Source organism: Cantharellus anzutake, assembly GCF_015039405.1.
Source record: "Cantharellus anzutake strain C23 chromosome Unknown EI90scaffold_126, whole genome shotgun sequence".
NCBI classification, from domain to species: domain Eukaryota; kingdom Fungi; phylum Basidiomycota; class Agaricomycetes; order Cantharellales; family Hydnaceae; genus Cantharellus; species Cantharellus anzutake.
In genome coordinates this window covers 17,321-29,238 of record NW_024067076.1, presented here as the reverse complement: position 1 = coordinate 29,238, position 11,918 = coordinate 17,321, and the positions used below count along the sequence as shown (strand labels likewise).

Genomic DNA, 11,918 nt, shown 5'->3' with positions numbered 1-11,918 from the left:
GACAGTTTTTCAAAGTGATGGTAGTCGAGTTACTTTTAAACGACATTACCGTCTTCACAGATCCGCGGCCGCGAATGGGCACTCGAGCCCCTCCTACTCCGATTACGGATTGGCCAGGGGTTTCTACATAGTCGATGAAAGCCTCGTGCTCAGAGACGATGTGATCATCCGATCCTGAGTCACCTATCCAAGAGACTCCAAAGTCGGTGGTTGAAGAAGAGTTGGCAGCGAAAGAGAAGCGTGGCTCATCGTCTCGGGTGGAGACGTTTGCCGATGCCTTCTTTTTTTCGTCTGCCAAACGCTTTCGGCACTCGTTATACCGGTGTCCACGTTTGTGGCAGTAGTTGCATTCTTCAATAGGTTTATCGGACTTTGGTTGGGGTTTGGATTTGCCTTTCTTGAGAGAGTTAAAGGCGGAAGGGGAATCGGAGTCGCGAGATTGTCGACGGGAGAATTCGGCTTTGATGCGGGCGCGAATGTCGACATTAGCCTCAGTTCTGACTTTCGTGTCGGTTGAGCGCAAGTTTTTGAGTGGGATAGTGGAAACGAAACTGTCCCAGGATGGAGGCAAGGAAATCAGCAAGGTCTTTGTGAATTCAGCTTCTGACATATCATCACCCGCTATGCACAGCCTATTGTAGACATCGCGCATCTTCTGGAGATGAGCGTTTAGGTCATCTTTATCCCCCATACGGATCAGGTAGAGGTCTCGGCGTAGGAAGATGCAAGTATTGTCGTCTGAGACTTCGAATTCTTGCTGGAGTGCATTCCATGCTTCAGCAGGTGTTGTCGCGTGGGAAATGAATGTGTAAACGAATGGCATGACCTGTAACCTAATTAAGGTAAGCACCTTGTTTAATGCCTTCTCCGCCTCTGCTTTCTTTGTCGCATCAGTTGGTAGGGCATATTCCGGTTTGGTATAGTCCCATAGATCAAGACAGATGAGTACACCTTGCATACTCGTTGACCATTGATCGTAGTTCTCTAGTCCGGACAGGATAGGTAGGCGTTTGCCAGCTGATAGTATGTCGTCGGACATTGTAGAGGTGATTGACAAGAGATTAAGTGTGAAAGAGACGATAAACGAGTGTGGTGAGTCTAAGGTTATTTAAGCCTTTAAGGCTGGGCTCATAACCTGTTGTAAAGACTAGTCAGTTAGTGACGTAGCGCTTGCGGCTACACTCGCGCTATAATGAAGGGACCTGAGGTAAGACCAAAAGATAATCTTTATTAAGCCTAGCTAATTGTGTATTTATACTACATCGGGGCTATGCTATAGATCGACAGACGCACGGTCACATCGGGGAGGCGGTGTCGGAGTAGTGGGATGTCGGTCAACAGCACAGTGTCAGATGTGGGATCCTGACTATGACTTGTATTCCAACATTCCATATGACTCGTCTGGTCACGTCGCAAGAGAAAATAGAATAGGATACACAATATCACAAGCAACACAATATAAAAACAATAGAAAGTGGCCGCGGAAAACCTAACCTGCATCTCCAGCCTAAACCACTCGACACAACTGCGCTCCCTTTATGTCAACCAACTTGCATAGACTACAGCTATCCAACGCAACAAACCGCATCCAATTTGATGGAGAATTGAGTGAGATAGCGTTGAGGTGGGGAATATCCGGCACATTTTCCTAACTTTCCAACCACATGTCACCATGGTCCCAAAATTGGCACATCCTCCCGACCAGTCATATCATAAACAATGGATATTTATCCCTATTTTTATGAAGCCTGAGGGATGCCAGGGACCATCTGTGCACCCCATTTCCCATGTGTGAGCAATGAACATGTGACATGCATCACGATAGACAACTGAAATCTGCATATCTCTGTCAATATCTCACCGATTCTCCTCGCGTAACGTGCGTTGGAATCGCCTCGATATTCTCTACCATTCATACTATAACCTCATCACCTAATTCCTAGCCAACCTTCCACTGTAGGATTTTCTAACATTTTATCCTGCATGTGAGACCCGATATATCACCTGTTCTGGGGTGTCTGTGACCACCACCCCTACAATGCCCGGATTCTATTTCGCCATGAGAGTCCTTTGGTTCGTCTAAACAGATGCAAGATGGAGTAACAGTTAAAACAGAAACAACATGATACTTACTGCTTTGGCTGGAGTAGTGTCACTACATCAGCGAGCTCTCCACAAGTCACGTCTAGGGAATAGTCGATCGCAGGCTCATCGAGGCTGACACTCCAATCATTGCTTCCAGTAAGGTCAACTTCATTTCTAACATCATCTACCAGTGAAGAAATGGCTGGGGAGACACCTAAGATGACGATTATGACCTTACACACGTTATCCACAGGCCATGTCACCTTCGAGAATTGAGGACTGCACATCTTGGAACCTCTTCCAAGCTGTCTTGCACATGATGAGCCCGGATTTGGTTGTATTCAGTGTACCAGTCACGAAATTTGTGTTAACAAGCCTAGTTTTCCACTTTGGCATCGTGGGCACAGTTGGCATTGGCCACGATGATGACAACACCTGAGAAGAGACACGTCATGAAATGGTTTAGATGCCAGCACTATTTGTCTATTAGTATAATTAGTATAATTGACACACACACACACAGTATACAGTGTGCTGGGATTCTGGGAGCATTCAGAGCACGCAATTTTCATATAGAAAATGTATGAAGCACCTTATATATACAAGGGATTCGGAGAGCATTCAGAGCACAGGTGATTCCATATTGAGAGTGTATGAAGTATCTATATATGGCTAGGATTCTGAGAGCACACAGAGCATGCTCGGAAAAGGTGGTTTGGTATCTAAGGAGGTATCTAGGGCTCCGGGTGGATCGGATTATCCCAGATGATCCGGAATTTTCAATCCCGGATGCCGGATTAGGATTGGGGGTCAGGATGTATTCTTGATCCGGGATTGGCATCCGGGATGATCCCAGATGATCCAGGATGGAGTCCCATTGCTAGCATGCAACTAACGGCCCCCCTCCGAAATTATTGTATTGTAGCAAAGTCATCCGAGATATTTTAACTCCTGACTCATTGTCTGTGCACATTGCTGGCTGCTGTCCAGAGGGGTGTCAAGACTGTTTCCCACGGTCTAGACACACTTTACATAGTTGGATAGCCCTATTGAATAGCTTCCAGAATATACAATTTGAGAGTGAATTGACCAATAAATTATCGAGAAAAATGCAAAATACTTTTTTGGACGCGAGTCTGCAAATACTTGTGGCTGTCCAAACTCACTGTCTGTGCACAATGCTGGCCACTGTCCAGAGGGGTGTCAGGGCTGTTTCCCATGGTGTCAACACACTTTACACCAATGGATAGCCCATTTGAATAGCTTCCAGAATATACAATTTGAGACTAAATTGACCAGTAAATTATCGAGAAAAATGCAAAATACTTTTTTGGACACGAGTCTTTTGGGGTAACTCAATGTCTGTACTCATGCTGACCACTGTGTAAAGGGGTGTCAGGACTGTTTCCCACAGTGTCAACACACTTTACATTGATGAATAGCCCATTTGAATAGCTTCCAAATTTATTGTATGATCGGAATTCAGGTAAATACATGTTAAAATACAAAGAAATCTTATGATGTTATTATCCAGGATCATCCAGGATCATCCAGGATTTTCATCCGGCGGATCCGGATTGGCCATTGGGAGGTTGTCCCAATCTGGGATTTCTGATCCTAATCCGATCCTATCCAATCCACCCGGACCCCTAGAGGTATCGGAACCCCCCCTGACTACGATACCTAGTTACATTGATCCCGTGATGAGTAATAGGTGTTTTTTGGATGGAAAATCAAGTTGATAGTTTGCCTCCGCTCTTGCATGGCTGTGCATTCATGCACTTTGCCATCTGACTTGCCCACCACTCTCCTCACAACTGCCTTTCGATGTTTGGTTTTGGATTTATGGATATGACATTGTGTCTTTGCTCTTTGCATTACCACCTTTCAGAATACTCTTCCCCTACTGTCTTCAGTACATTCTTCACAACCATATTTTCCATGCAGAAGTCATACTTACGGTGGGGGAGTGAATTATATTGTCATTGTCATAACGGGAAAAGAGGACCTTAGGTTACGGAGGACCCTCATCAGCAAAAGTCCGTTATGCTCCGGAGCATCAAGAGTGGCTGGAGCATGTGGGAGACAAAACAGCAGATTGGGCACTCCTGGAGCCAATAGTGTTCTCCTGGGAGGGGTTCAGGAGCAGCTGGGAGTGGTGAGGAGTATGTAATGTGCCAGGAGCAGTGGGAGGAAAATTTTGGTCTCTAAAAAGTTGAAAAAAAAAATTTCGGGAAAAATCAAAAAAAAAAATCAGGAACTATAGTGCCTTTAAAGTGCTTTCAGGACATATATCTCAGTTTAATCCCATTTCACGTGACTAATCAGGTGGATCCGCGCGCGCCTCAGAGGAGGCCATCTTGTTCTGCACTGTCGCAGTGTGGATGGAACAAGACGGACGAAACCCTCCTCCGGGCCCAAACTTGGTCTCAGACCAGCTGCGGGAAGAGACAAGTTGCATCCGGGAGCGAGATAAATAGCGCACCTTATCCACTCCCCACCTGCCTGCGCAATCGTACTACAACGTCTAACTGGTAAGTTAACGGTAGTGCGATGAGGCTTCTAACCGTGTGTGCTGGCCCCGCTCCTCAGGCCTGCACACGGTTATCCCTGCTCTTGCTATCCACTAAACGCGCGCTTACTCTTACTTTCATAGTTCTTAACTGAATCTCCACGCTTCCCACCTCCTTCCCCATCGCCTCCGTTGCGTTACATCATTTTTTCACTTGCTACCCTCTCCTGCATTTACTATTAATGTATTTAATTGACGTACGGCTCGCATCGCTGGCGCACAATCATACACACAATCATACACATTGCAGGTCCATACGGACCGTGTCCACTAACTCATGGACCGCTCACGGAACCGAACTGATTAGATTATTTGCAAAATTGAGGAAGAAATGATGGAGAAAAATGGAAAATACTTTCGGAGACCCAAGAAATAATGAGAACTGAATTGATGGGAAAGTCTGAAAATTGAATAGGAAAGTGAGGGGAAGCCTTGTAAGCATTGTTATTTTCTGCTGTTCTGATTTTTGCTGATTGTTCTTGGTCTCACTCCCAGCTGCTCCTGGACCCTCCCAGGAGCTTTCAGGAGCTTCTAGGAGTATTGAGGAGCAGCTGGGAATGAGACCAAGAAGAATTGGGAAAAATCAGAACAGCAGAAAATAACAATGCTACAAGGCTTCCCCTCACTTTCCTATTCAATTTTCAGACTTTCCCATCAATTCAGTTCTTGGGTCTCCAAAAGTATTTTCCATTAGCTGCTCCTGGACCCTCCCAGGAGCTTCCAGGAGTATCCAGGAGTATCCAGTAGCAGCTGGGAGTGAGACCAAGAACAATCAGGAAAAATTAGAACAGCAGAAAATAATAATGCTACAAGGCTTCCCCTCACTTTCCTATTCAATTCTCAGACTTTCCCATCAATTCAGTTCTCATTATTTCTTGGGTCTCCGAAAGTATTTTCCATTTTTCTCCATCATTTCTTCCTCAATTTTGCAAATAATTATATATCCTGAAAGCACTTCAAAGGCACTACAGTTCCTGAATTTTTTTGATTTTTTCCCTAATTATTTTTTTCAACTTTTTAGAAGTCCCTATTTTTCAAATTTTCCTCATTTCCCTCTATATCCCCCCTCATTCCCCACCCTTCATTCCCCCCCTCATTCCCCCCCCCCTCATTCTCCCCCCCTCATTCTCCCCCTCATTCTCCCCCTCATTCTCCCCTCATTCTCCCCCTCATTCTCCCCTCATTCTCCCCCTCATTTCCCCTCATTTCCCCCCCTCATTCTCCCCCATTTCCCCCTCCCCCATATTCTGCCAGCCGGAAAGTGATTAAGTTGCCAGATTAATCATATATCAGGCCATAAATTTTGATTGTGTATTGGTGAGTCTCAGTGTCCTTGATATATAGTATAGTGTTTGATCTAAATGTTAAGCAGTGTCTTGTTGTGTTAGTCTTGTGGTAGGAGGTATTCATGGGGGATCTTCCCTCTTTTTTTCCTTTTCATTTTCAAATGCTCCAGGAGCTCCCAGAAGCTTCTCACCCCTATACACTTTGAAGCATTTAAATTGTATTTACTGGATATGTTTGTGCACAAAGCAATGCTCCAGGCCCTCCTGGGAGTGCCCTGGAGTACCTAGCCAACTCCGGAGGAAATGGGCTGTTCCTGGACCAGCCAATCTCCTCCTGATTCTTCCAGTGCTCTCGATACTCTGGAGCACTCAGGAGCATAACAATTTTTTGCTGATGCTGTGCACAGCGTGGGGCCTAAATTTGCAGGACCCGCTATGGAGTAGCGGGAATAGTTTGCCTCCACTCTTGCGTGGTTGTGCCTTCATACTGTTGGAAAACAGCGCGCTAGCGCGGCCGTGCGAGTTTTCGTACAGCCACATTCCCACGGCCGAGCGAGGAACTCGCCCGGCCAGCCACATTTATTTATTCATTCTTTTGTATTCATTTCGGACTATCCCGCTCCCAAACTACATGGGAATTACCGCTCTTTGAATCCTTTTTCCCTCAGTTCTCTTTCGCATTATTTGCTTGAGACTGAGGTTAGCAACAATCATTCCTTTATTTCAACCTATACTTATATACTGTATATTACCTCTAGTTGCCCCGCTTCGCTAGCAATCTCATATTACTTTACATACACTCTGCCGTCTGACTTCTTCGAAACTCTCTCACAACGACGCACCATGCCAGAATCGCACATATCCACAAGGTGTCTGATACCATTGAGGGATCCATTTGATGATCCTTGGCTGGATGCACTATCAAACGGTGCGTGGAAATCGTGCATGATTGCCGACTCTGTTGCAATTCACTAATAGTTCAGGGGAGCAATGGCCGATATACGAATTCGACGAATCACCCTGTATAATGAGTTTCGGAACAGCCATGCGATTCCATTCTTTATTTCACTCTACATTCTCAAAGCTATGGTACAAGAATAGTCGCGCGGAGCCATGTTACAGGAAGTTCAGGTGGGGGGCAGCAGTCTTATACAGCAAGTAAATCGCAGAACGCGTTAATTTGAAAGGGTCTGTTTGCATAAAATCCGGCAACACAATTAGCTTGAAAGCGGCTCTTGTCGACGGTTTTTTTTGGTTGTGCTCGTGTTGCTGGGTTTGAGATCGAGTGGGTACACAATGGCTTTGTCGTGTTGGAAGTAAGTGGGCGAGATCCCAAATATTATTTGGCTCGAATATGTTCATGGCAAAAGTATCCTGTGAAGGGAATCAGGCTGGTAGTAGAGGAGTCCTTGATTCCTTCAAAAGTCCATCCATATGATTCAGTCAAAGGAACAGTCCAATGCTGTGGACGATCGCGAATAGAGTTGGGAGGAGCTTAGAGAAGATTTAGGGGGCGCAACGAGCATGCAAGACATTGGAACACCCCCACCAACTTTGCATTTCGATCAAGTTAGAAAGTTTTGGTTGACATCAAATAGAAGGACTGGGTGAACAACCTCTCCGATTCAACAAACATTCGAGGTATTCATGGAGTCAAGAAAATTATTCCGTAGAAGATGGATGCAGCTCACACCTATCGCACCCACCACAATCTATCGAATATGTAGTTTTTTCTTAAGTTTTCGTGAGCAGACATTGGAACTCCGTTGAGAGGCACATTTAAATGCGTATGTGACATTGCCAAGGCGTACGGCGGATGCTAAAGTAGTGGAAAGGAAAGGCACAGGGACCCAATGCGTGCAGCAGATGCAAGAGAGAGGAGAGAAGGTGGCAAGAGGCCGAAGCGTACAGCGGACGCAAGAAAAAAGGAATACTGCAAGTCAACGTACCGAATATGGCCTAGGAATTGAAAGACTATTAGACCTGCAAAACTGACCATACACAGATGATCAGTATGTGAAGAGCCTTCGGCCGGTATGGCGTACAAGAGGATATATGTACAGATTTCCTGAAGCATGCAGCGGACGCGAGGGGGAGAAGGACTAAATCCCAACTTCGTGGTGATCACGAGCACTTGCCCAAGGACTATCCCACTAGTGTGTGGCTGCGCCCAAAAAATAGTATCGAAAAATAATAAGGAAAGGCAGGCATAGAGTTTTGGTAGCCAAAGCGGGGATATCCACAGTGAAATAGGCCATTTAGGCTTCATCTGAAGCGCAAAAAAAATGCTGGACGATATCGCTCAACTTCGAAGACAGTCAGCGGATGTTCAGAGTCGTGATTATTGTTACAGTGCTTCGCTTACATTACTGGACACCTCAAAGTCGTCAAATCTCTTTTCGACACTGATGGAAACTGCCACTTCAAATTGCGTGACGTTCGACAACTCTTGAAAGAAGCGCAGGATGAGATTGAAGTCCTGAGCCGAGATAATAATAATAGCACGTCAAAACGAAAATGTTACACATTAATAACCTGCATCGATAACTTCCTCGAAGAAACTGAGGTGTTGAAGATGGTTCGAGATAGGTTGAAAACTGCAACTAGGGGGCTCGTGGAGCAGAAGGAATGCACCAATCAGCTCGAGATTCTACTGGAGTTGGCCATTGAATCTCTGGAACTGAAATCCCAATTCGTGCTCCGCTATCCCAGGCGCAGACTTTTCCCTGGCCAAATCAGCCAATGATGACCTAGTAGCCTTGCGGACGCGGGTTGGTACTCTGGAGCACCAACTGGACGATACTGAGGGCATGTGAGTGCCGCTGTGCAATGATGAGCATGTCATGGTACTATGCTAAGCTAGCTCTCTGTTAGGGCAGACGACTTGAAGATCAGGCTCGAAAATAAAGAGAAATAAGAATTGGAAAAGGTGCTCGCTCGGGCGTCAGAACTCCAGCAGCAGTACGCTTGAGTCTCCCGAGTTCCCGTTTTGTCCTTCACCCTTTCAGTTTGACTGCGACGAAGAGCCAACTTCAAAGCCACTCGCAATCATGCGACGAAGTCAGCGTCCAACTCGATGCCTCGCGCGAATCCGAGTCAAGTCTGAAGCACAAGATTCAGTTGTTAACTGAATATGAGGCCGAGGTCATGCAGCTTCGAATCACCAAGGCTGAAAATGCTTGCATTCCTTCTCTTCGAGTTCGAATCGAAGAGCTTCTTGGTTCCAAGACATCGTTCAAGACTGAATTAGAGCTATTTACACAGATCTTGGTCGTCTTCGGGGAGTCGAACTGCAATTTGCTCCAGCAAATGGACAGATAGCCAACCTCGATGACCTGGTGAAGGCGCTCCAGACTAGTTTATTATTGGGACAGGAGAAGGCGAAACAGTGCACTACGTTGAAGGAAAGTGAAGCCGAAAAGTTAGTGGCTCAGGTTGAGAGCACCACCATTGCAAATCAGGAGAGGTCCGCGATCTTTTCGTACAATCTTGCATCCCTCTACCGTATGACAAGAATTCAGGTTCCTGTCAAAATCCGCATCGATCCCGAGGGTGATACTCAATGGAGCATTGCAGTTATTGGAACAAGAGATCCAGCAGCAAGCGGCTGAACTGGCATGCAAAGAAAAAGAGTATGTTGTTCGTAACTCGATTTGTCTCCGATATCGTTCAACTAAACAGGTGTACCAAAACACCATCTTGCAGTCGAAGACGGAAGTCGACCGCAAAGAAGAGATCATAGCAAGTTTCAGTCATGAGATTGACAAAGTGAGGCTTGCCTCTCGTCTATCCTTTCTCATCGTAGGCGGCCAAAGCAATGTTAAAGGTCGAAAGCGAACTAGCCTCTGTCCAATCCAAACCAGCTGATGCTGAGAAATTGTCGGCTGTCACTGCTGCAAAGTTGGATTCCGCTGATTTGACGATCAGCGATCTACGAGAGCAACATACTGGTCTCAAGGCTCAGAATGCTTCACTGGCATCAGAACTGACGTCCGAAACAAACTCGGCTCTTCGCTCAATAGCCGTTGCAAAAGATGAGATTAAAGAGAAGCTGGTGGAACGCAACTCAGCGCACCGATATCGCTCGATTGACAAGTCAGCTAGAAGAGTCACACAGTAATATGGAAGAATACCAAGCGACGGCGCATTTGATTCCAGATCTTCAGAGATGCATATCAGATTCTCAGCACCAACTCGACACATTTGCGTCCCGATATCGGGCTGGAAAGGAATTGGTTGATGTTTTGTTGACACTTTGGTTCCAGTGACTGATGTCCATTAGTACAAAAGCGAAGCAGAGCGTGCTGTTGTGAAGGACGTGATGGAGACCTGTCAGCGTTCCCTGAAGCAACAGCTAGTCGCCAAATGGAACGACATTTGCCGTGTGAGTTTCCTTGGCCTTGGGCCTATGCTAACAGGTTAATATCATGCATTGTACAGTATGGCAGCTGCCGGACAGGATGATTTGAAATACCCTCCCCAAAAATCTACGTTATATACACTCATGTGAATATCCCAAGGAGGGTCCGCCATGATGGCATGAAAATTTCCGAGGACGGATGCATCGAATTTCCGCAAATCACAGTTAATCCACTGGGGAGGAAGCTTTGAGGGACTTAGCGAGTGTAAGGAAGGCCCGTTCGCTCACTGAAGACTGAGATAGTCGTTCCCAATGTCCAACATCCTTTTTCTGGGTGGCTTGACGACTTGAGCTTGGGCCTTGGCGTCTGCTGCTTCGTCATAGTCGACTTCCAAGTGAAGGCAACGACACGGAGCCCTTTTCCGCCTGCGCCAAGACCCGATGGCAAAGCCGCGTTCGATGTTCGGGCGATGGCAGGAAGCGTGTGAATTGAAGGTGACAGTTCCGAGTAACAAGTATTCAAATATGAACAGTGACCCAGCGAGGGACGAATAAGGTGTTTAAAGTGAACCTTTTGCCAACAAAATTAAGGTGTTTGTGACGCGATCCATAGCCATTGTAGGCTGGCCTTTCGCAGTAAGGGCTCCTCGACGACGACGATGCTTCCCCATAATCCAAACGAGCCTTTATATTTGGCATGTACTCGCAGGTTGGTTCGAATGCGTCGGAGGTTGGCATGGCTGAAAAGCGCAATTTGTGACGAATACTGTTGTGTTTGTAGAACACCCAAAACATACACGCTCAGCAAGCGATTTCCCCTAAATTAGAGAGCAAAAAGAATCCTATCGATTAAAAAAATGGGTTCGAGATAAACATGATAACTACTCACCACCCAAATTTCATCCTGTTCCACCCAGCCATTAAAAGTCGGGGGACAGTGCTAATCCTACATTGAACATCGTGACAAATGCAACCTAACTAAAAAAAAAAAAGGGGGGGGGGGGTTCGAGACACATGTGATGGCTAATTTTACTCATTTCTTCCCATGGGGGGACAGTGTCAAACCTACATTGGGCACTGTGATGAGCACACGACCCGATTTAAAAAGGCCCGAGATAGGCGCGATAGCTTACTTACTGCCGAATTTCATCCCATTTCACTCAGTTGTGTTGAGAAAAGTGGGGGGACGGCGCTGAGCACCATGATGAACACACACCTAATTAGATAACCAAAAAAGGGTTTTCGATATATGTGAGAACCCATTCCACCCCGTCGTTGGACATACTAATGGAGGCTGGTAACCTGCCTAGGGGGACATGTCAAACCTATATTTATAAAAAATGAGAGCCATGGTTATCGGTTAGAGAGATGTCTGAAGGGTTAAAGTACGAACCTTTCCCAAAAAACCGCAACCATTCAACCCATCCGGTTGCGAAGATATGGAGTGTTTTTGGTTAGGCTTGGTTCCAGGCAGCGCGCTCGCGACACATCCTTGTCATGAATATTCCCCAGACACTACCATTGAGGTGAAACGGGGACTATTAGAATAAGGACTATGTCGTGTAAGTCTCAGACTCTGATAAGATACATGAGTTAAAATATATAAAGCGGGAGG

The 11,918-nt window shown here is 46.1% G+C and overlaps 2 protein-coding genes across 2 annotated transcripts; one reads left to right on the top strand and one right to left on the bottom strand.

Annotated features, from left to right (window-relative positions):
- Nucleotides 1-8,018: 8,018 nt before the first annotated feature.
- On the top strand, nt 8,019-10,791 carry EI90DRAFT_3021725 (uncharacterized protein; the record flags this gene model as incomplete). The annotated part of the gene is made up of 10 exons (XM_039057695.1): nt 8,019-8,099; nt 8,297-8,462; nt 8,656-8,755; nt 8,952-9,163; nt 9,208-9,409; nt 9,465-9,582; nt 9,625-9,711; nt 9,749-10,051; nt 10,226-10,327; nt 10,597-10,791. 10 exons carry the CDS (start codon nt 8,019-8,021, stop codon nt 10,789-10,791), a joined length of 1,566 nt encoding a protein of 521 aa, XP_038909002.1.
- A 98-nt stretch (nt 10,792-10,889) lies between these two features.
- EI90DRAFT_3021724 (uncharacterized protein) lies at nt 10,890-11,453 on the bottom strand (the record flags this gene model as incomplete). Its single annotated transcript, XM_039057694.1, has 3 exons — nt 10,890-11,121; nt 11,193-11,249; nt 11,437-11,453. The coding sequence occupies 3 exons, from the start codon at nt 11,451-11,453 to the stop codon at nt 10,890-10,892; spliced, it is 306 nt and encodes a 101-aa protein (XP_038909001.1).
- Between the last annotated feature and the right edge of the window lie 465 nt (nt 11,454-11,918).